This window comes from Armigeres subalbatus, chromosome 2, assembly GCF_024139115.2.
Source record: "Armigeres subalbatus isolate Guangzhou_Male chromosome 2, GZ_Asu_2, whole genome shotgun sequence".
NCBI lineage: Eukaryota > Metazoa > Arthropoda > Insecta > Diptera > Culicidae > Armigeres > Armigeres subalbatus.
Window position 1 is genome coordinate 90,635,273 of NC_085140.1, and position 23,014 is coordinate 90,658,286.

The 23,014-nt window shown below is 39.7% G+C and overlaps 1 protein-coding gene across 2 annotated transcripts in view; it reads left to right on the top strand.

Moving 5' to 3' along the window:
- Positions 1–40: 40 nt before the first annotated feature.
- LOC134209873 (uncharacterized) overlaps positions 41–23,014 on the top strand; it is a 45,571-nt gene continuing 22,597 nt past the window's right edge. Inside the window, exons 1-7 of one of the 2 annotated variants that reach the window (XM_062685891.1) lie at positions 41–255; positions 17,142–17,329; positions 17,395–17,520; positions 17,580–17,965; positions 18,027–18,407; positions 18,485–18,839; positions 18,904–19,045. In XM_062685891.1, coding sequence (XP_062541875.1) covers positions 189–255; positions 17,142–17,329; positions 17,395–17,520; positions 17,580–17,965; positions 18,027–18,407; positions 18,485–18,839; positions 18,904–19,045 — 1,645 coding nt within the window. In that variant the 5' untranslated portion in view covers positions 41–188. The remainder of the gene's footprint in view (positions 256–17,141; positions 17,330–17,394; positions 17,521–17,579; positions 17,966–18,026; positions 18,408–18,484; positions 18,840–18,903; positions 19,046–23,014) is intronic. The other variant, XM_062685892.1, reaches the window with a different exon arrangement.

Consider the following 23,014-nt stretch of genomic DNA (forward strand, 5'->3'; position numbering starts at 1 on the left):
GGAATTTTTCATTTTATGTGGACTCAGAGAGAGAGTGCGGGAGATCTTCGCACACGACGCATCGCTCTACCCAGAGAGGTAGAATAATTATTCCGTCGATTGCAATGTAAAATGTCAGAAGGTAGTGAAATTTACGTGCGGAAATTCAACTATTTTGTGCTAACAATATAAACTAGTCGTCCTCAATCATGGATGAATACGTGGAAAACATATTGAAGAAATGGAATCTGGCCGATTTGGTGCATCGTTTTCGAGGTAAGTTTAGATTTCAGATCGTGTAAACATTATCCGCAGAAGCATCACAGTTTGCAATGGCTGTCGTACCAGCCATAATATAGCTCGTTAAATGTGCAGTGGTGTTGGAAGAAAGCATCTGATCAGTGTTGTGCAGCTCATAGACGAAAACTCGGACGAAAAGTTGTGATTATTTGTTTCGACTTCGTCGAGTGCCACAGTCCAATGCATCGGATAGTGTTGGGAAAACAAAAAGCAGAAGGCTGTATGACGGCAAGTTCAATGTAGAATTGCGTTTAATAATGCTTCAGGATGTTTTATTTCAATGCATTATGAAAAATAAATGATTAATTATTATTGAGCGTCTTAGGGGAAAATGTTACAAAGTTAAAAGACTTCACTATTCCATTTACTTCCACTATAATAGTGGAAGTCTTTTATCTTTGAAAAATAAACGTATTCTGGAAAATGTCAAATCATCTTTGGTGGAAATGTGTTCGAATTGAGATAGGGTATCTGTTCCTATATCAATAACAATAAGGCAATGTGCACATGAAATACATTGTTTTTTTTTACACAATAACCAAGAACCATGAGAACAACTATGCTCAGCTCACATAATTTTTAATTGAAAACAATTTAGTGACTTCAAAAATTAAATTAATATCACATTTTTTAAGTATTCAGAAAATCATCATCACTACCGTGCATGATGCATCCATTTCAATAGCATTAGCAAACAGTCAAGCCTATGCCTGTACCTATGCTTGTAAAGTAATGCAAGAAAGTTAGAAAACTAAAAGTTTTTACTTGGGAATGAATGCATAATTTTAAGTGGTGTGAAGCTGAAAATTTCTAACGTCATCAAGATGCAATTGAATTTAATTTTCCATTAATTGGTGTACTTAACTAACATCAAGTCGTACTGAAAGAGCTGTGTAATCCTCAATAAGAATGTTTCCCAAACATAACTAATGCATACAATAGAACTTTTGAAATAACTTCTGGAACATATTAGGGGGTACTCTACTGAAACGTTATAGTGATCTTCTTAGTGCCGAATACTGTATATAACACTATGGGTCTCCAAGCCTTCTTCCAAAAGTTAATTTTTGGAGTGATCCTATAGCCTTTGTGTATACTTTGTATAGGAGAAAGACAAATATATGTAGACGACTAATCGAAATTATAACATTTTGGCTGTTACGCCCCTTTCAAATGTGTGCCTAGATTTATTTTATTGAAAAAAATATCAAGTACTAAGTGAGTTTTGTTCTGATAAACTCTAAAAAAGAAAGCACTGTTGTATTAACCTTAATTGATTCGAACGCCAATTCGATTTTAATTTTTTGCCCAATACTTTTAGATTGGGATTGGGCGCAGCTCCGGTGAGCTTAGGCGGTTTTTCTTCTTATAGGTACAACTAGGATGCTGTCAGCGTAAATATACCATTAATTGGCCATTTTCCTGTGATGACAAGAAGCTAGGTCTGGCCAAAGCAACACGGAATAATGGCTGGAACACAATGGATACGTTGCGTTTGCGTTTGAGTTTGCGTTTTGTAATCCGTTTGATACGCTTTGTACTAAAATACAAAACGTACGCAAAACGGATAAGCAACCCACAATGCATACGGTTTTTGACAGTTGAGCAGTTAACATTTTCTTGTCGCTGTTGGGTTCCAAATAAGTTATTACGGAATGGATATATGAATCTCCGGCGCTCGAGATTTTGAGCAGGGATGCCAGATGATATTTTCAAATGTCTTCACAGTCGTTTAAAAATGTCTTCAAATGTCTTCATTATAAAAATTATCCTTGTTTTAGTGATGTGGAATTTATTTTTTAAATTCAAATTGTTAGAATTCAAACGAATATTCTTTGAAATTTCCCCGAGATAGTGTATAAAGAGTTTCTCCTGGATTTTCTACTGAGTCTTTGATTAAAATTCTACTGGATTTTTAACCTGAATTTTCACACGTGGATTTTTTAGGTAGAATTACTTGCAGGGATTCAAAATTTTTCGTGAAATACTTGAGAATTTTCGGAAGGAACTTCCAGATAAGTTTCTGGAGCAATTTCCGGATAAATTCCTGATGGAGGTTTTTATTACTTATACGAATTTCTTCTGAATGGAGCTTCTAATTACTTCTGGAAGACTCCCGAAGAAATTTCCCGAGGAATTCCTGTTGGAACATCCAAAGGATTTACTGAAGGAACTTCCAGAGAAATTTCTGAAGGAACTTTAGAAGAAATTGCTGGAAGATTTCTTGGATGAACTTGAGAAGGAATTCCTGAAAAACTTCGGGATGAACTCTGGAGAGATTTTCTGGAGGAACTCCTGAAGAATTTTCCTGATGACTTTTTGAATATTCCTGAGGAATTACTGAAGAAATATCTGAAAAAAACTTCCGGAGGAATTCTTGGAGGTAGTATTGAATGAATTCATGGAGGAGTCTCTTGAGGTGTTGCTGCAGAATTTTCCAAAAGAAATCCAAAAAATTCCATAGTATACATCCGAAAGCATTCTTGAAGAATCTTTCGGCAACATACTTGGAGAATCTTCCAGAGGAATTACTGGAGGATTTCATTGAGGAACTTCCGGAGAGATCCTTGCAGGAGCTACCGCAAGAATACCTGGAAGAATTTCCTTGAAGAACTGCTGAAGGAATTCGTAAAGGAACTAACGGAGAAGGAGGAACTTCTGGAGTATCTTCCGAAGGAATTCTTGGATGTACTTTCGCAGGAATTTCCAAGGAAAATTCCAAAGGAATTCTTGGAGGATTTTTTATAAGAAATCCCTGAATCTTCCGGACAAATTCGCGGAGAAACTTCAGGAGGAATTTCAGAAAGAATATCAGAACGATTATTTGGAAAAATTCATAGAAAAAATTTCAGAGAAACTACTGGAAGAATGTCCAAAGATACTTCTAGAAAAAATACCAAAATAATTCAAGGAAGACATTTAACGAAAGTGTGTAACAAGTTTCATTTGAATTTTCTACTGAGTCTTTGAATTTTAAAATTCCACCGATTTTTGTTTGTGGAATTTCTTTTAAGAATATTTTCCTGTAGAATGTAAATTCTGAGAAATATCCATTTAACACCAGAACAATTTCAATTTCTTATCGACATTTGTAAGAAATTTCATATATGGAAATTAATTGAGACAAATTTCTTGTGGAAATTAAAAGGGATTAATTGCGAGAGTTCAGAAAAAAATATGGAAATTAAGTAGAATTTTCTGTCTAAATTTTATAGGATTTTCTTTTCCTTTATTCTCTTGTATTTTCCTTTATTTCTTCTTTGCGGAAATTATTATAAATTTCCACGATAATTTCTAATGAATTTTCTCTTGAATTTGGACAAGAATTCATCATCATTTTTTTATCGAAAATTCTCTTCTCTTCACATTAAAAATTCTTCTTAATTTTCACTGAAAATTCTTTTGAAAATAAACGGGAAAGCCAAAGAGTTTCCCGACGGATATTCACAGGAAAGTCACATGGAATACCGAAAAGATCAGATTAATTCAGAAGGAATTTAGAAAAACAATTTGGTTCTAGTTCAACGGTTGAATAGATTAAATCAAGTCATAGAAAAATTCAGTCTATTTTTGCCGTGAACTAGATCGGCCATTTCGTTCCGATGTAATGATCGAAATATTTTTTTACAGACACGTTAAAAACGCCGCCACTAAGGAAAATTCAAACGAATACTGCCATCGGGAGTTTTTTAACCAGCGCACAACTCAAAGTTAAGTGCGTATGAGGTCTAAAATGCGTTGCAGTTATCAACCGGCAACCGTAAATGTATTTTTATGTTTGAGATTCTAAGCTCGAGACAAAGACTATTATAACTTTTGTAATCTTTATATAATTTACATATATAAGTCGCAGAATTTATAAGTAAGTAACAAAATTGTATTTTCTATTCGCTGGCTTATTGATTGTCTTCAAGTATCTTCAAATAAGTAGAAATGTCTTCAAATATTTTGAAAAGTCTTCAAAATGTCTTCACGAAATAAATGTCTTCACAGAGATTCAAATGTCTTCAAATTGAAGACATGTCTTCAAATCTGGCATCTCTGATTTTGAGCTTATATTTATTTAGACAAGTTATTAAAGTATTCAGAAAATTTGATGGAGAATTCAAACTGAATTTTTGGACATTGGAGGATGGAGATTAATTAAAAATCGTGATTGATTTAGGTGTTTCCTAGGCAAGTTTCCCCACAAGTCATTCCAGGAATTTCTTGAGAAATTCCACCGAGAATTCCTCCGCAAGTTCCTCCAGGAATTCTTTTATAAAATCCTTCCTTCAAAAGTACCTCAAGATATTCTTCTGAAGCTTTCTCCAGAAATTCCTTCGGCAGTTTCTCCAGGAGATTCTCCACAAAATCCTCCAGAAATTCCTCCGAGAGTTTATCCAGAAGTTTCTCCGTAAATTCTTCTAGAAGTTCCTCTAAGAATTACTCTGGAAGTGCCTCCAGGAATTCCTCTAGAAATGCCTACAAAATTTCCTCCGGAAGTTTCTACAGGATATCCTTCAGAAATTTCCACATGAACTATAAATAGTTTATTTAAAAATTTCTTCGGAAATTCCTTCAAGAATACCAAGGGAAGTTTCTCCAAGAATTCCTCTGGAAGTTCCTTCAGGATTTTTTCCAAAAATTACTCAAAAAATTTCCTTTAGAAGTTTCTATAGGGGGTCCTCTAGAAATTTCTACAGGAATTCCTTCGGAAGTTATTACAAAAAATCATTCGGAAAATCCTCCGAAAAATCCACTAGGAATTCCTCAGGAAGTTCTTCCAGAAACTCCAGAATTTCCCCAGGAAATGCTCCGGAAGATTCTCCAAGGATTGCTCTAGATGCTCATCCAGGAATTGCTACGGAAGTTCCTCTAGGAATTCCTCCCGAAGCTCCCCCAGCTCAGGCATTTCTCCGGATGTTTCTCCAGCAATTCCCCCCGAAGTTTCTTCAGTAATTCCCCTGCAAGTACGTCTAGGAATTCCCCCAGAAATTTCTCTAACACTAACTTCGGAAGTTTTAATAAAGAATCCTTCAGAAATTTTCGAAAGTTCCTCCGGAAATTCCTCCGTTAGTTCTTCCAGGAATTCCTCCAAAAATTCATAAAAAATACAAAAAATCATTCGGAGAATCCTCCGAAAATTCCTCTAAAAAATCCTCCGGGAGACCCTCCAGGACTTCCCCTGGAACTCCCCCAGAAATTCTTTAAATATTTCCTCCGGCAGTTTCTCCAGCAGTCAAACCATCCCCCCCTCCCCATACGAAGTTTCTCAGGAACTCCCCCAGAATTTTCACAAACAATAACATCGGAAGTTTTAATAAAGAATCCTACAGAAATTTTTAGAAGTTCCTCCAGGGATTCCTCCGGAAATTCCTCCAGAAATTGATCCGGAAGTTCTTCCAGGAATTCCTTTAGTAATTCCTCAAACATTTCTTCCATGTTTCTACAGGGAATCCTCCACATTGGTCAAAATGCTCAGAGCGATGGGTGCAGTTGACATCCAGAAATGTCAAATCAGAGACTAACCCGTAGGCAAGCTGGCGGCCATTACCGCTCGCGGAAAACTGGATAGGAATTCTTTCGGAAATTTCTACAAAAAATCATTCGGAAAATGTCTCCAGAAATTCCTCCGGACGTTCCTCCAGTAAATCCTCCGAAAGTTCCTTCAGGAATTCCTCCGGAAGTTCCTCCTGGAATTCCTCCGGAAGTTCCTCCTGGAATTCCTCCGGAAGTTCCTCCAGGAATTCCTCCGGAAGTTCCTCCAGGAATTCCTCCGGAAGTTCCTCCAGGAATTCCTCCGGAAGTTCCTCCAGGAATTCCTCCGGAAGTTCCTCCAGGAATTCCTCCGGAAGTTCCTCCAGGAATTCCTCCGGAAGTTCCTCCAGGAATTCCTCCGGAAGTTCCTCCAGGAATTCCTCCGGAAGTTCCTCCAGGAATTCCTCCGGAAGTTCCTCCAGGAATTCCTCCGGAAGTTCCTCCAGGAATTCCTACGGAAGTTCCTCCAGGAATTCATCCCCAAGTTCCTCCAGGAATTCCTCCAGAAGTTCCTCCAGGAATTCCTCCGGAAGTTCCTCCAGGAATTCCTCCAAAAGTTCCTCCAGGAATTCCTCCAGAAGTTCCTCCTGGAATTCCTCCGGAAGTTCCTCCTGGAATTCCTCCGGAAGTTCCTCCAGGAATTCATCCGGAAGTTCCTCCAGGAATTCCTCCGAAACTTCCTCCAGGAATTCCTCCGGAAGTTTCTCCAGGAATCCCTCCGTAAATTCCTCCAGGATTTCCTCCAGGACTTTCTCCGGAAGTTCCTCCGGAAGTTTCTTCAGGAATTCCTCCGGAAGATCCTCCAGGAATTCCTCCGGAAATTCCTCCGGAAGTTCCTCCAGAAATTCCTTCGGAAGTTCCTCCAGGAATGTGTTCGGAAGTTTCTCCAGGAATTCCTCCGGAAGCTCCTCCTGAAGTTCCTCGAGACATTCCTTCGGAAGTTCCTCCAGGAATGTGTTCGAAAGTTCCTCCAGAAATTTCTCCGGAAGTTCCTCCAGGAATTCCTTCGAAAGTTCCTCCAGGAATTTCTTCGGAAGTTCCTCTAGGAATTCCTTCGGAAGTTTCTCCAGGAATTCCTTCGGAAGTTTCTCCAGGAATTCCTTCGGAAGTTCCTCCGGGGATTCCTTCGGAAGATCCTCCAGGAATTCCATCGGAAGTTCCTCCGGGAATTCCTTCGGAAGTTCCTCCAGGAATGTGTTCGGAAGTTCATCCAGGAATTCCTTCGGAAGTTCCTCTAGGAATTTCTTCGGAAGTTCCTCCAGGAATTCCTTCGGAAGTTCCTCCAGGAATTCCTTCGGAAGTTCCTCCAGGAATTCCTTCGGAAGTTCCTCCAGGAATTCCTTCGGAAGTTCCTCCAGGAATTCCTTCGGAAGTTCCTCCAGGAATTCCTTCGGAAGTTCCTCCAGGAATTCCTTCGGAAGTTCCTCCAGGAATTCCTTCGGAAGTTCCTCCAGGAATTCCTTCGGAAGTTCCTCCAGGAATTCCTTCGGAAGTTCCTCCAGGAATTCCTTCGGAAGTTCCTCCAGGAATTTCTTCGGAAATTCCTCCAGGAATTTCTTCGGAAATTCCTCCAGGAATTTCTTCGGAAATTCCTCCAGGAATTTCTTCGGAAATTCCTCCAGGAATTCCTTCGGAAATTCCTCCAGGAATTCCTTCGGAAATTCCTCCAGGAATTCCTTCGGAAGTTCCTCCAGGAATTCCTTCGGAAGTTCCTCCAGGAATTCCTTCGGAAGTTCCTCCAGGAATTCCTTCGGAAGTTCCTCCAGGAATTCCTTCGGAAGTTCCTCCAGGAATTCCTTCGGAAGTTCCTCCAGGAATTCCTTCGGAAGTTCCTCCAGGAATTCCTTCGGAAGTTCCTCCAGGAATTCCTTCGGAAGTTCCTCCAGGAATTCCTTCGGAAGTTCCTCCAGGAATTCCTTCGGAAGTTCCTCCAGGAATTCCTTCGGAAGTTCCTCCAGGAATTCCTTCGGAACTTCCTCCAGGAATTCCTTCGGAAGTTCCTCCAGGAATTCCTTCGGAACTTCCTCCAGGAATTCCTTCGGAAGTTCCTCCAGGAATTCCTTCGGAAGTTCCTCCAGGAATTCCTTCGGAAGTTCCTCCAGGAATTCCTCCGGAAGTTCCTCCAAGAATTCCTCCGGAAGTTCCTACAGGAATTCCTCCGGAAGTCCCTCCAGGAATTCTTCCGGAAGTTCCTCCAGGAATTATTCCGGAAGTTCATCCTGGATTTCTTCCAGAAGTTTCTCCAGGCATTCCTCCAGAAGTTTCTCCAGGAATTCCTCCGGAAGTTCCTTCAGTAATTCCTCCGGAACTTTCAGAGAAATTCCTGGAGGAACTTATGGAGGGATTCCTGGAGGAACTTCCGGAGGAACTCCTGGAGGAACATCTGGAGGAATTCCTGGAGCAACTTCCGGAGCAATTCCTGAAGGAACTTCCGGAGGAATTTCAGGAGGAACTTCCCGAAGAATTCCAGGATGAACTTCCGGAAGAATTCCTGGAGGAACTTCCGGAAGAATTCCTGGAGGAACTTCCGGACGAATTCCTGGAGGAACTTCCGAACGAATTCCTGGAGGAACTTCCGAAGGAATTCCTGGAGGAACTTCCGGAGGAATTCCTGGAGGAACTTCCGGAGGAATTCCTGGAGGAACTTCCGGAGGAATTCCTGGAGGAACTTCCGGAGGAATTCCTGGAGGAACTTCCGGAGGAATTCCTGGAGGAACTTCCGGAGGAATTCCTGGAGGAACTTCCGGAGGATCTCCTGGAGGAACTTCCGGAGGAATTCCTGGAGGAACTTCCGGAGGAATTCCTGGAGGAACTTCCGGAGGAATTCCTGGAGGAACTTCCGGAGGAATTCCTGGAGGAACTTCCGGAGGAATTCCTGGAGGAACTTCCGGAGGAATTCCTGGAGGAACTTCCGGAGTAATTCCTGGAGGTACTTCCGGAGGATTTCCTGGAGGAACCTTCTGACGTATTCCTGGAGGTACTTCCGGAGGATTTCCTGGAAGAACTTCCGGAGGAATTCCTGGAGGAACTTCCGGAGGAATTCCTGGAGGAACTTCCGGAGGAATTCCTGAAGGAACTTCCGGAGGAATTCCTGAAGGAACTTCCGGAGGATTTCCTGGAAGAACTTCCGGAGGAATTCCTGGAGGGACTTCCGGAGGAATTTCCGACGAATTTTCTAGAGGTTTTCCTGTAGGAACTTCCGGAGGAATTCCTAGAGGAACTTCCGATGGAACTCCTGGAGGACTTTCCAGAAGAATTCCTTGGGGAGCTTCCGGAGGAATTCCTGGAGGAACTTCTGGAGAAGTTCGTGGAGGAACTTCCTGAGGAATTCGTGAAGGAACTTACAGAGGATTCCTGGAGGAACTTCCGGAGGAATTCCTGGAGGAACTTCCGGAGGAATTCCTGGAGGAACTTCCGGAGGAATTCCTGGAGGAACTTCCGGAGGAATTCCTGGAGGAACTTCCGGAGGAATTCCTGGAGGAACTTCCGGAGGAATTCCTGGAGGAACTTCCGGAGGAATTCCTGGAGGAACTTCCGGAGGAATTCCTGGAGGAACTTCCGGAGGAATTCCTGGAGGAACTTCCGGAGGAATTCCTGGAGGAACTTCCGGAGGAATTCCTGGAGGAACTTCCGGAGGAATTCCTGGAGGAACTTCCGGAGGAATTCCTGGAGGAACTTCCGGAGGAATTCCTGGAGGAACTTCCGGAGGAATTCCTGGAGGAACTTCCGGAGGAATTCCTGGAGGAACTTCCGGGGGAATTCCTGGAGGAACTTCCGGAGGAATTCCTGGAGGAACTTCCGAAGAGGAATTCCTGGAGGAACTTCCGGAGGAATTCCTGGAGGGACTTCCGGAGGAATTCCTGGAGGAACTTCGGGAGAAATGCCTGGAGGAACTTCCGGAGGAATTCCTGGAGGAACTTCCGGAGGAATTCCTGGAGGAACTTCCGGAGGAATTCCTGGAGGAACTTCCGGAGGAATTCCTGGAGGAACTTCCGGAGGTATTCCTGGAGGAACTTCCGGAGGTATTCCTGGAGGAACTTCCGGAGGAATTCCTGGAGGAACTTCCGGAGGAATTCCTGGAGGAACTTCCGGAGGAATTCCCAGAGGAACTTCCGAAGGAATTCCCGGAGGAGCTTCCGGAGGAATTCCTGGAGGAATTTCCAGAGGGACTTTCGGGGGAATTCCTGAAGGAACTTGCGGAGAAATTCCTGGAGGAACTTCCGGAGGAATTCCTGGAGGAACAATTCCTTGAGGAACTTCCGGAGGAATTCCTGGAGGAACTTCCGGAGGAATTCCTGGAGGAACTTCCGGAGGAATTCCTGGAGGAACTTCCGGAGGAATTCCTGGAGGAACTTCCGGAGGAATTCCTGGAGGAACTTCCGGAGGAATTCCTGAAGGAACTTCGGAGGAATTCCTGGAGGAACTTCCGGAGGAATTCCTGGAGGAACTTCCGGAGGAATTCCTGGAGGAACTTCCGGAGGAATTCCTGGAGGAGCTTCCGGAGGAATCCCTGGAGGAACTTCCGGAGGAATTCCTGGAGGAACTTCGGAGGAATTCCTGGAGGAACTTCCGGAGGAATTCCTGGAGGAACTTCCGGAGGAATTCCTGGAGGAACTTCCGGAGGAATTCCTGGAGGAACTTCCGGAGGAATTCCTGGAGGAACTTCCGGAGGAATTCCTGGAGGAACTTCCGGAGGAATTCCTGGAGGAACTTCCGGAGGAATTCCTGGAGGAACTTCCGGAGGAATTCCTGGAGGAACTTCCGGAGGAATTCCTGGAGGAACTTCCGGAGGAATTCCTGGAGGAACTTCCGGAGGAATTCCTGGAGGAACTTCCGGAGGAATTCCTGGAGGAACTTCCGAAGGAATTTCTGGTGCACAGTAAACTCAAATCACTGGAGTCGGTAAAATTTTACCGAGTTTTCAAACATCTGAGCGTTCGGTAATGAGCCCGGTAATTTTTTGGATTACCGAATGCTCAGTAAACAAAAATAAGTATGAACTGTCAAAAATTGCAGTTTGTTCGGTAATAAATTGACGACGTGTTCAGTAATTTCATTAAAGAAAATGTCAATAAAATAGCAGGACGTCGGTAAAAGCTTAACAAAATTATCGGTAAAACTTTATTTGTTTTACAGATCGATCGGTAAATAGATATTTTTTATTATTTTGAAATCAAAATAGAAAAAAAATTGAAGAATTTAATAAGTATTCTGAGCAATTACATTTTTAAGTATGAGCATCTTAGCGGAAAGTAGGATTTTCTTCCTCTTACTTCCATTTCGATTACAACTGCAGTCTCATGAGATGGAAATAAAAGAAAGAAGAAGTTGAGATCTTAATTTGGTGCAATGGTTAAGAATTTTGGATCTAGTCTGTTATTGTTTTACACAAAACCGGACAAACAGTATTTATGTATGCTGAAGATTTGCATTGGTTTCACTATGCTTCTCCATCTTTCCTCAAATTCCATAGATGATTTCTTGATGATGTTTTATAGGTTTGCCATCAAATTGACATTGCTGGTTAACAGTTATGCTCGGTAATTTCAAAGACATATTTGACGGGCTGTTTGGTAAAATTATGATTTCTACGATTAATTTCAGTATTTTTTTACCGTACAGCCGAACAAAAAAAAATTGCCGAAAAAGTCAGTTATTTTGTTTGCGGTCTTCGGTACTTTTATTGTAATTAACTGAGTCATCGGTAAAAAATATCAATTTTGACAGTTGGTTTACTGGTATCCCAGTAAAACCATAATTTACTGAACAAAAATTGTAAAAATAATTACCGAACAGCGGAACCCTGGCTAAGTGTGTGGGACTTCAGGAGGAACTTCCAAACGAATTCCTGGAGGAACTTAGGGGGAACTCCTGGAGGCATTTCCGGAGGAATTCCCGGGGGAACTGCCGGAGGAATTACCGGAGGAATTTTTAGAAGATTTTGCAAAGGATTTTTTTTGTAGAAACTTCCGAAGGAATTCCTGTAGATTTTTTTGGAGGATCCCCTATAGAAACACCCTAAGAAAAATTTTTAGGAATTTTTGGAGGAATTCTTGGAGGAACTTCCGGGGGAATTCATGGAGGAATCTTCCAGGGGAAATCTGGAGGATCTTTAGGGGGAGCTCCTGGGGAACTTACGGAGGAATTAAGGAACTTCCAGAGGAATTCCTGGAGGAATTACCGGAGGAACTCCAGCTGGAATTTTTGGAGGATTAAGCGAAGGGTTTTGTAGATACTTCCGAAGTAATTCCTGAACAAGTTTCTGGAGGATTCGCTATAGAAACTTCTCAAGGACATTTTTTAGATATTTTGAGGAACTTCCGGGGTAATTCCTGGAAGGAATTTCTGGGGGAATTCATGGAGGAACTTCCAGGGAATTTCCTGCATGATCTTTGGAGGAACTTCGGGTGGAATTCCAGGAGTAATTTCCAGAATAGTTTTTGGAGGACCTTCTGGAAGATTTTTCAGAGGAACTTCCGGAGAAATTCTTGGAAGCACTTCCGGAGGAATTCCTGGAGACACTCCAAATTCCTTACGATTTACCTTTTAAATTTCTTGCTATTTCCAATGGAAATTTAGAAAAATGTCTTGTGAAACTTCCTTGGAATTTCCGTTGAAATATCTTTCAATTTTTAATGGACATTCGTTAAAATTTCTAATTGAAATTTCTTACAATTTCTTATGAAAATTCCTCATGATTTCCCATGCAAATTCCTTATAGTTTCCCATGAGAAACGCTAACAGTTTATCATAGTAATTCCTTGCAATTCCTTTTGAATTTTCTTACAATTACGTTCACAATTTGCCATGGAAATTTCTTCGAATTGCCCTATGAAACTTTTAACAATTTAGTGTTGATATTCCCAACAGTTTCTCATGGATATTCCTTACAAATTCTTATAATATTTTTTTAGAATTCCCCTTTGAAATTTGTCACAAATTTACTAGCAGTTTGCCAATTGCAATCCATCAAATGTTCTTATAGAAATTCCTCTAGAAAATTGGAAACTCCATACAATTCTCCATGGTTTCTCATGGAAGCTCCTCTCTGTTTATGGTTTTCCATGGATATTCCTCAATTTTTTTCATGAAAAATCTTTCTCATGGAAATTTCTAACAATTTCCCATAAAAATCCCATATAATTTTCCTTACAAATTCCTTTCTATTTTCAATAGAGATCCCTTGTAATTTGGCATTGGTATTATTTAAATAATTTCTTTGGAAATTTCATACAATTTCCTATGGAAATTCCTAACAATTTTCGATGGAAATCCCTATCAGATGCTAATGGAAATTTCTTACAAATGCCCGAAGAAATTCCTTCTATTTCCCGTTTAAATTCCTCGCAATTTCGTATGGAAGTTCCTTACCATTTCCCCTGAAAAATTCTTACAATGTTTTCCACGAAAATTTCTTACAATTTCCCAGGAAATTTCCTTAGACTTTTCCGATGATATTCTTTTGAATTACCCGTTGCAACTCTTTATAATTTCTTTAGAAACATACTTACATTTTCCCATAGAAATTCAACATATTAAGGTTTTCTCTCCTTGAAATTTACAATGGAAATTCCTTGCAATTCCCTGTGAAAGTAAAAATGAATCACCATTTTCTCGTGATTTGTTTATTTTTTGACGCAAACCTGTCCGCAAAGTTTGAGATTGTTCAAATGGTGCGGACAGGATTGCGGTTTACTTTGCGTTTAGTACAATCCGCAAACTCATTCCGGATGCATTGTGCGTTGCTACGTTTGACTGTATGTATTCAAACTAGCTGTCGAATTTCCGGATTGCCTTCCGGATCCATTATGCGCCGGCCTTAAGTGTGTTGTTAATTTTTCTTTCAAAAAAGACTACAGCCGTAGAGTCCATTTCCCGGCACTTTTTCTTGTCCCGGGATTCTGGATAGAAAAGATTCCTTATCTATGGATTTTTCCGTAATATTTTATATTACATCCTGAATTCGATGCCACTCAAAAGCCAAAATTTGGTATTGAAATGAAATTAGCTTTCCTATCCTACTGTATTATTGTATTCCCTAACCTCGACTAAACCGCGAGTCTTTCAGTTCCCCAAAACTAGCACTATGTATAAGAATCAAGAAATGTATTGTTAAACTTGATTTCGGCTCCGTAACGCTCCACTGCAAATGAGTCTCCCAAATAAACGTAAGATTAAAAACAAAAATGAAATTAGCTAAAACGTGGATCAAGCAAATCATTTACAGAGTGTCAGAAAATTATCCGTACAGATTTCGACAGTTTGCTTCTACAGAATCAGTAGCTCTATGGACATAACAACTCAGCATGCTGTAGCAGATGCATGTTCTGGGAATACTTGGAGTCATTTAATGTACAAAAAAAACTTTTAGTCTTTGTGAATGCTTTATTTCACGTTTATAATTAGCACGTCTTATCAGAAAAATGAGGTCTGTACAATCAAGTTTATAGTCTAAATGTTTCTCAGATATATTTTTTTCTTTTTTTCGTTTATTCCATTGATAAATAATTTTTTTAGGAATGGGCTGTCCTTCTACCACGTGGACAGATGATCTGAGGTGCTTATTCAAAGCCAGACTTTCGTCATGAAACGCTTTGAGAGAGCAGAAAATACATTATCAATTCAGTAGAAAACCGAAATGGGCGATTAGCAAAGTTGGATTTTTCTCACAATCCATACGTTAAACCTTTCGGAAGTGGTATGCTGTATAGCGCATCACCAAATAAAAACAGTAGTTCCGAAGTAAGGTTTAGCGTACGGATTGTGAGAAAAATCCAACTTCGCTAGTCGCCCATTTCGGTTTTCTACTGATTTGATAATATTTAGGGGAAGAGGCCTCAGCCGCTGTTTCATCTCAAATATGTCCTCCGAGTATTTATCTTTCACTTGCGTCTCAAATGTAAGCATATGAGTTGTTCTAAGATCCCTAAATTATCCTGGAGTTTGAATCAAATGGTCTGCCGAATCAGCCAAGTCTTTCCTGATATCCCCAGCCGCGGTAACAACCCAATTATGTTCTCCGAATATATGTCTTTCACTGAGCGTACAAAATGTTTTAAGTTCTCTAAATTGTTCTGGAGTTTGAATCAAATGGGCTAACGAATCAACCAAGGCTTTCATGATGTCCTCAGCCGCGGTTTCATCAAAATCATGCCCTCCGAGTATTTGTCTTCCACTTGCGTCTAAAGTCCAGGCATATGAGTTTTTTTAAGATCTCCAAATTGTCCTGGAGTTTAAATCAAATGGTCTAATGAATCAATCAAGGCTTCCATGATGTCCCCAGCCGCGGTAACAACCCAATTAAGTCCTCGGAGTATTTTTCGTTTACTCGCGTCTCAAGTGTAGGCATGAGTTCTTCTAAGATCTTCAAACAGACCTTGTATTTGAATCAAATGGTCTGCCGAATCCACCAAGGCTTTCATGATGTCCCTGGCCGCGATAACAACCCAATAATGTCCTCCGAGTATTTTTCTTCAACTTGCGTCTCAAATCCAGACATATGAGATGTAGTAAGATCTCCAAATCCTTATCCAAATCCTTTGAGTACATAATTGAGTTGATATCACGGCTTGGGACATCATGAAGGCTTTGGTTGATTCGATAGACCATTTGACATAAACTCCAGGACAATTTGGAGATCTTACAACATCTCATATGCCCGTATTTGAGACGTAAGTGAAAGACTAATACTCAGAAGACAAAGTTGGGTGGACACCGCGGCTGGGTAGACCATTTGATTCAATCTCCAGGACAATTTGGAGATCTTATAACATCTCATATGCCTGGATTTGAAGAGTTCTTACAATACTTCATGTAAGACGCAAGTTAATGTAGCCGCTAGGTTGCGAAGGCCGACGGAGGTCCTTCGTAGCTTAGTTGGTTAAAGCACCAGTCTAGCGTACTGTAGGGTCATGGGTTCGAGTCCCATCGAAGGGAAAGTGGTTACCTCCAATACATTTTCCAAATCAATATCTTCCACATAACATATTCACATATGAGTTTTCATAACATTGTAAATTAACGTCCAAGTCGGGTGGCTTAATCCTCGGAAATAGGCAATTAACTTTGATTAAACCGAAGTTAATGTATTTAAAAGTATCCAACGATCAATAAATTAAGTGAAATACTAGAAATTTTAGCGAAAATTCTTTTTACTTCATATTCGGTTTACGTCTCCCCAATAAGTAACTTAAAAAGAGGGTTGAGTGTATTATCAATATGATTGAGATTTTCTAAAATTTGGAAATGACATCAGCTAGCTATATTGTTTAACTGTTGCATGAGGTAAAAATACTCATGAAAATCGTTTCGACTAAGACATTAAAGCAGTCTTTGCTTAGCTAGGGCATATTGCCCCTCCTTCCCCTAGTCACCTCTCGCCTCTTTTCTTTTTCTATTTTGTTCCGATCGCACGGTCTTCACCGAATCGCGCATGCGCTTTTTGAACTCGGTAGGCATTGATGTGCTTTACTACATTGGCACTGGAAATACTACAATAAGAGATCAGCGAAGACGCCATCTTGTTTCCAATCAAACCGTCAAAAGCGTCATGCTAGTATGATTTTTGACGATTTCAACTCACTCAACTCAATCTCAACTGTCAACGAAAAACGCAACGCAGTCTACACATCGCTGATTCCGGTTAGAGCGGATGACCTACACATGCAAAATAATGCGTGAATGATGCATGACAAAGCGTTCTCGACTGAAAGTGCACGTGTCGGAAAACATGCGGTGGCGGTGGATCGTTTCGGCATCGTAAAGTAAAATATAACGCGCCTCCATCGCAGCATTTCGGTTGCCTCATAAATATGCATATCGACATTGTTGTTTCAAAAGGGCGAAAGTCTCAAACGTAAACATTGACTTCTTCTGCTGATTTCAGGAAGATTAGAGACTTATGGCGGTATTTTCCGCTTCCGTTCGATAGAAGGCGCGGAGCGCCACTAGTTCCAAGTGGTTGTTAGCTGGGAGCGGTCCTAGTTGTTGAGGAATTTGCAGGAAAAGGCATTGTTTACGTTTGCGACATTGGCCCTTATGAAACAACCGTGTCGATATCACATGCCGCCTATAACAAAAATCGAGCATATTTTAGGATCATGTATTTATACCTAACCGTCAAATTTGTACAAAACACATGACAAATACACATTATCCAAATATATATTTGGATTAGAAGGACAAGAAATCTGTTGAGAGTTTAAATGTTAGGGACAAAATTGCTACTCGTACTTTTGCAGTGCACAGGTTGCACATGCGGACGCGACGCCTCTGTTATTTAGAACAAAAAAAGTTATTTATTCTAGAGTTTCATCAACCCTTTATTCATATTTTTTTTCCAGAGGAAGAAGTCAACGAGGAAGCATTCTTACTACTTACCCCCGACATAATAAAGGAACTCATTCCAAAACTAGGCAAACGAGCCATATTCACTGCTCGCTTCAACGAGCTAAAGCAACCTCCACAAGTTCACAACGAACCGATTGTTCAGGATACTATCGACCTACTTATAACACAAGATAACACAAAGGTAAGAAGATATGTTCTTTTTTTTATCGAATGATTTTGAATTTCTCGTTATTTATACCTTCCCAGCAAACGACACATTTTATTGAACAAGGTCCATCGGTCTCCTCTGAATTTCAATCAGTTTCCCATATTACTGGATCTACCAACGATTGCGATAGTCCAACTGCCAAACGCGTTGGGGTGTCATCAGAGGTATTTTACGAATTCAGTGAGTGTATTCTCGTCATTTCTCGTCATTTTCATATTCACAGCCAACCAAAACCCATCTGGATGAGCAACGCCCATCAACCTCTGAATTTGTGTCACTTTCTCATGCTCCTGCATCTACTAGCGATGGTGAGACTCCATGTGCCAAGCGCATCAAGCTGGAATCAGATGTGTTTGACGAATTCAGTGACTCGATCCTGCTGGAGGACAGTTCCCAGGATTCAACGGCGCTGCTTGAGGACGAAAACGAAAACATGGATAAAACGTTGAAGGACCCGAAAGTACCTGGGGTGGAGAAGCTTCGTCTGCTGTTACAGCAGTCACCCTTTGCGCGGTACCTTCTCGGACTCAATGAGTTGGACCGATTTCATCGGATTGATATAACCAACTTTGTGACGCAGTACATCTACAACAGCAATCCAAATGAACGGTGAGATTTTTTAATCATTTAAGCTTCTAATTAATAATTAATTTGGCTTTACGATTTCTAGAATAAAACATGCTGAATTTAAGTACTGGGCAGAAGCTATTGTGAATCTGTTTCCAAGTGAAAATCAGCTAATCACTTCAGACGCAGCCATAGAATTTTACACGGCAAGACTTACGACACGTTATAACTATATGATGAAAATAAAAAAGGATGCGAAGGGACCCGTGTTCGAATCAGCGTCTCCGTCAAGAAGAGGAAAAAACGTTGGCCGCAAAGAATCCAAGGATGAAGCTGAGCTGCAGGTGGTGGAGGAACTTAGACGAATAGTAGGTTCGTGCTTTGTTATGCGTGACACGTTGAACTCAAGGTCGCTAACTCCCTATCAGCGTAACGTGCTGGCAGCCTACATCGTAAACTATCTGATGGATAAAAATGGCGGCCCGTGAGTTTCTCCCTGCTTTCGGAATGAATGATTTTGACCACATTTATATTTTCTTAAAAAATAATGTTAATTTTCAGAATATCCATCCGAGAGCTGGAGCTATATGCCAGGGCAATCGAGCAGGTCTTTCCCAACGAGAATGCATCGATTTATTTCCGCCGCAAGGGTAACTGCGCCAACGTCAACGGTAAACTGTACGACCGGTATGGGTACATGAAGCGAAAGCGCAGTATGGCACAGGGCAAGCCGTACAGCGATTTCCTGGACGGCAGCACACCTATCGGAAGGTTGCGGGAAATCAAAACCGTAGAGGAGGCACGGGCCTTGTGGAACGAAACGCACAATGCGCGGAAGGAAGTGACAAGGAAAGTGGTACCGATCAAGCTGTTCGAGCAGTATCCTTTTTTGACGCAGCCCGACGGGTATACGTTGGTATGGGACGCATAACGGGAGAAGGCATGTGGAACGAAATGCGATTTACTTTTTTACTTTTCAGTTCACAGATGATTTCGATCAAGATCACCCAAATTCCATTGATACCTTCAAACGATATTGGCCTGACTTTGCATCTGCTATCTATCGGTACATAGAAGAAAATCGTGTGCTTAAAGGCGTCACGGAGTTTAACACGGAAGATTGTGAGTATTTTTACTTTTAATGCTGATTTACTGGTTTAGAATTGCTATGATGAGATAAATATGAAAATTACAAAGGGGAGAGACAAGAGTTCGCAAATGTGAACGGTAAACCACAATTAGACGATTATTTTCAAATAATTTGAATGTTTAATAATACCGCGAAAAAGCAGTTTCCACATTTTTAAAGTATTTTTGTGAGTTTCATAGAAGTTTAACGTTCGACAATGAAATTCAAGGAAAAATAATGTATAGGGGAATAGGTGGTAAAATGAACACGTTAAGGACTTGCGTTGAAATCAATCTTTAAACAAGGATATTTTGCTAGTTCTCCACTTAGTCCAACAATTTAACTCATATTAGGAACCCGCAACACTTGGTAGACACCTTTACGTGGTGTGTTACGGGGTAAGATCTACCACGATTACATTGCCAGCTACAGGCAAATCCTGACCCAACGAATACCATTCTCATTATCCAACTCCGTGGTACTTATGAGGGTGTCGCTAAGTCGATAGGCCCTCGTTAAGTATGTACCACATCAACACTTCCATCCTCTCCCTAGTTACGGTGAAGATGGGCGTGGCCAGGAATAGTAATACTCATGCTTTTGTTATTTTTCTTTAAGACTGGAATCAAGGACCGCTCCTCTTCTTGATTTCAGATAGCATTCTACACACTTAAAATAGATCGCAGATTTCTGTGAAATTTCACCGAAATCTCAACAGCAGAACTGTTCGGTGAATTGGTTTTAAGATTTTCGGTGGTTTTCACCGAACAAATCTGCTTCAGTGAATTGATGCAAAATTCACCGAAATCTGTGAAATGATAAGTAGATAAGGATATCAACAGTAAAACATGAGTATCACTAGTGTCCAATCTACGAATTACTCCGTAGCAATGCTAATGCTAAGTCCAACCATTTAACTCATATTCTTATTGCACATTTTTTTTGCTAGTAAGCATTGTTTTATATAGTTTTTTTTTGTACAAAGATAGTGCGGGTGAAATGAACATCGCTTTTACAACCCTTTTAACACATTAAATTTTTATTTATTTTTCTAAATCCAGCACCGGAAATATAACCAATTAAGATTACGAAAGCTTTTCGAAAAATCTGGTATATCTTTTGAAAAGCTCTTAATTATGAAAATAATATAAAGAAGAAAAAAAGTTTTGGAATATCAGTTTGAAATTTATTTTTGGTATTCGAAGTTTTATTTTGGTTATTTGATATTATTTGTTTCTAGAACTTCCCGCTTCACAATTGCACAACTTTTATCAAAAATTTATGTACGTTAGATAAAAGTGTTCGTTTTACCTGCATACATGCCATGTGATAAATAACTCTTTCTATAACGATGCAAACCATGCAACGATAAAGTCGTGTCAAGTACAAGACACTGAAGACGACCTCACAGTTGAAGTCGAAATACTAATCTGTAAAGATAGCAAAACGTAGTGGAATCAACTGGAAAGTACTAAACTCGTCCTAGAAAAATGATGTCAAATTTGTTATATAAAAAAATATAGAAACTCGGCTCCATCGCCGCATTTGTTTTTAATAGTATTTGTTATAACATTTATTTGCCAGAAGATCAAAGTTTTTTTTTATATGTTGTATTAAAGGATAATTGTTCCCAAAGTTAACTGGATTTGTATTCGTTGTTCTCTTTGTCATCGCTTTCACACTTTCCTTAACATAGTTTTAGTATCTTCCGTAAGCAACTTCCTTCGACTTCTCGGCCAACCTCGGGCTTTTGATACAATGGGATCCAACGAACTCAGTGATTAATGTGTCAGTTCCTCGTTTGTTCTAAGATTAACCTATAGCAGATGTTTCTGCCGTTTTAATCAAATTGAAACGCTTCGACATGTGGGCTGTGTACGTTCATTGTATTTACATCACACGAATACTTACAGAAATTTGAATTCTTTAATTATATTTTTTATGAATTCCTATGTAAATATAAATTATATAATTTTTCCATGATTTTTTTTAAATTTGTATAACAAACTTTTATAAAGCTTGACACAACTTTATATAACTTTTTTTTTGGAAAAGATGTTTAATTTTGATACACATAGTTAAGTTTGCCATTTTAGGCTGTTTTTATCTTTATGAATCTTTTTTCGCAATATCTCATAAAAACACCCTAAAATGGCAAACTTAACTATGTGTATCAAAATTAAATATCTTCTCCAAAAAAAGAAAAACTTTATATAACTTTAATAAAACGTTAATTTATATGAGAAACAAACGTTTTATATGTGTTATGAAATCCCTTAAAAACATTATTTTAGCTGTTTTTGCTGAACATTGTAAAACCAAAGTTATTAAAATATCATGATGTTTCGTGGGTTTACAAGTTTTCATCATAGCAATCGAGAAAACGTGTCGAAAAAAGTTTTCAATGTCAGTAGAAAGATAAAATAGGCGACCTTCAGAAAATCGTGAAGAAATATGCGACTTTTTGCAATTCAGTAATTACAAGTGGAAATACCTGTTAAAATATGTACAATTTGAAGACAACTATTGTTATATGTGAGTTGGAATGAATGAGTTGAAATTTTGTAATTTTGTTTAACATTTTTGTCGAAGGACGGAAAATGGGGAAAATCGTTGGAAAGAGTTAGAATGGAAAAAAAGGTTTTGATAGGGTTTTCACATAAAATGTATTACGTTTGTTATAAATAAGAGTTAGAGACTCGGCATGCCTAGCAAAGTTGCTCGTATTAACATTTGCTACAACTTTTCGGAAGACACTACGTGTCTATCTCATTCTGGTGAAAAAATAGTTTTCTCAACTCACTTTTAGGGGCTTTAATCATCAAACTGTTTTTATCGAAAGATGCGCTACTATATATTTTGAAACTTCTGTGAACAAACCCTGTATCCAGAATTACAACTTTTCCAGTTGTTGTACTTCGATCGTGAAAATGACGAAATAAAACACTGTGCCTTATGGGATTGGTTGATTCACTAAAACCGATTGTAAATCTTCAAACAAATTTTCAATTGTAAGTAATTGGTAATCAATATTTTAACACATTGTCTATGAAGCGTTGCCTCTTCCTTGATCGAATGGTCAGAGAAAATTTGAAATCCATCAAAAAACGGCTAAGATATTAACGATCAAAGTCTATCATTTTTTCCCGACGATTTCGATTTTTTGCAATCGTTAATTGTACCCCGGAATAGAATTCACATACGTAGTCCAACGTCAAAAATCTGAGAGTATCTTATATAAAAAGTTATTTGAAAATCATGATGTTTGATATGGCCCCCGAGAGCCTTCCGGAACCGTAATGATTCAGCAGTGAGGAATGAATAGTGATGAAATTATCCAGTTTTTCAGTAGGTTCCTTCAAGGAGTACGTCCATAACCAAGCGATTGACCAAATTCCGAAGGGGCTTTTTGGTCAACATTGTGTTGTATCGGCACTCCTAAATATTTGCTTTGTTAGAATTGTTGTCATTAATGCCTATTAGTGTTCATTGCGGATTTTCCTTCTTTTCATCTAATATTAATTAAATCGTGACTCTTCACCCTCCTTTCGATGGCGTTTCCTGCCATCGACCAAATCAATTCAGAGTTGGATTCTATTGACCCAACTATTTGTATAAAAGCCTCCAAAATACCAACAACAGACCAATCCGGAAAAGAATTTCCCTTTATTTGAATAGATCTGATGTTGATTGCATTCACCAACCAACCCACTTGATCCAACGAGGTCCAATAACGACACTCGATACACTGATCAATCTATCTCATATCCGGATTTCTTTGATTCAACTAGGCCCAGTGGCATCTCCAATGCATACAAAGACTTATTCCAGATTTTTTGTTTCGATCAAAGTAAAACCAATGGTGTTTCCAATTGGAACCTTCTATATAGCGATTCTTCGATAGCGATTGTGGTAATCTACCACCTCTCTCTAGAATAAGATTTTGTTATTCCAATCACATA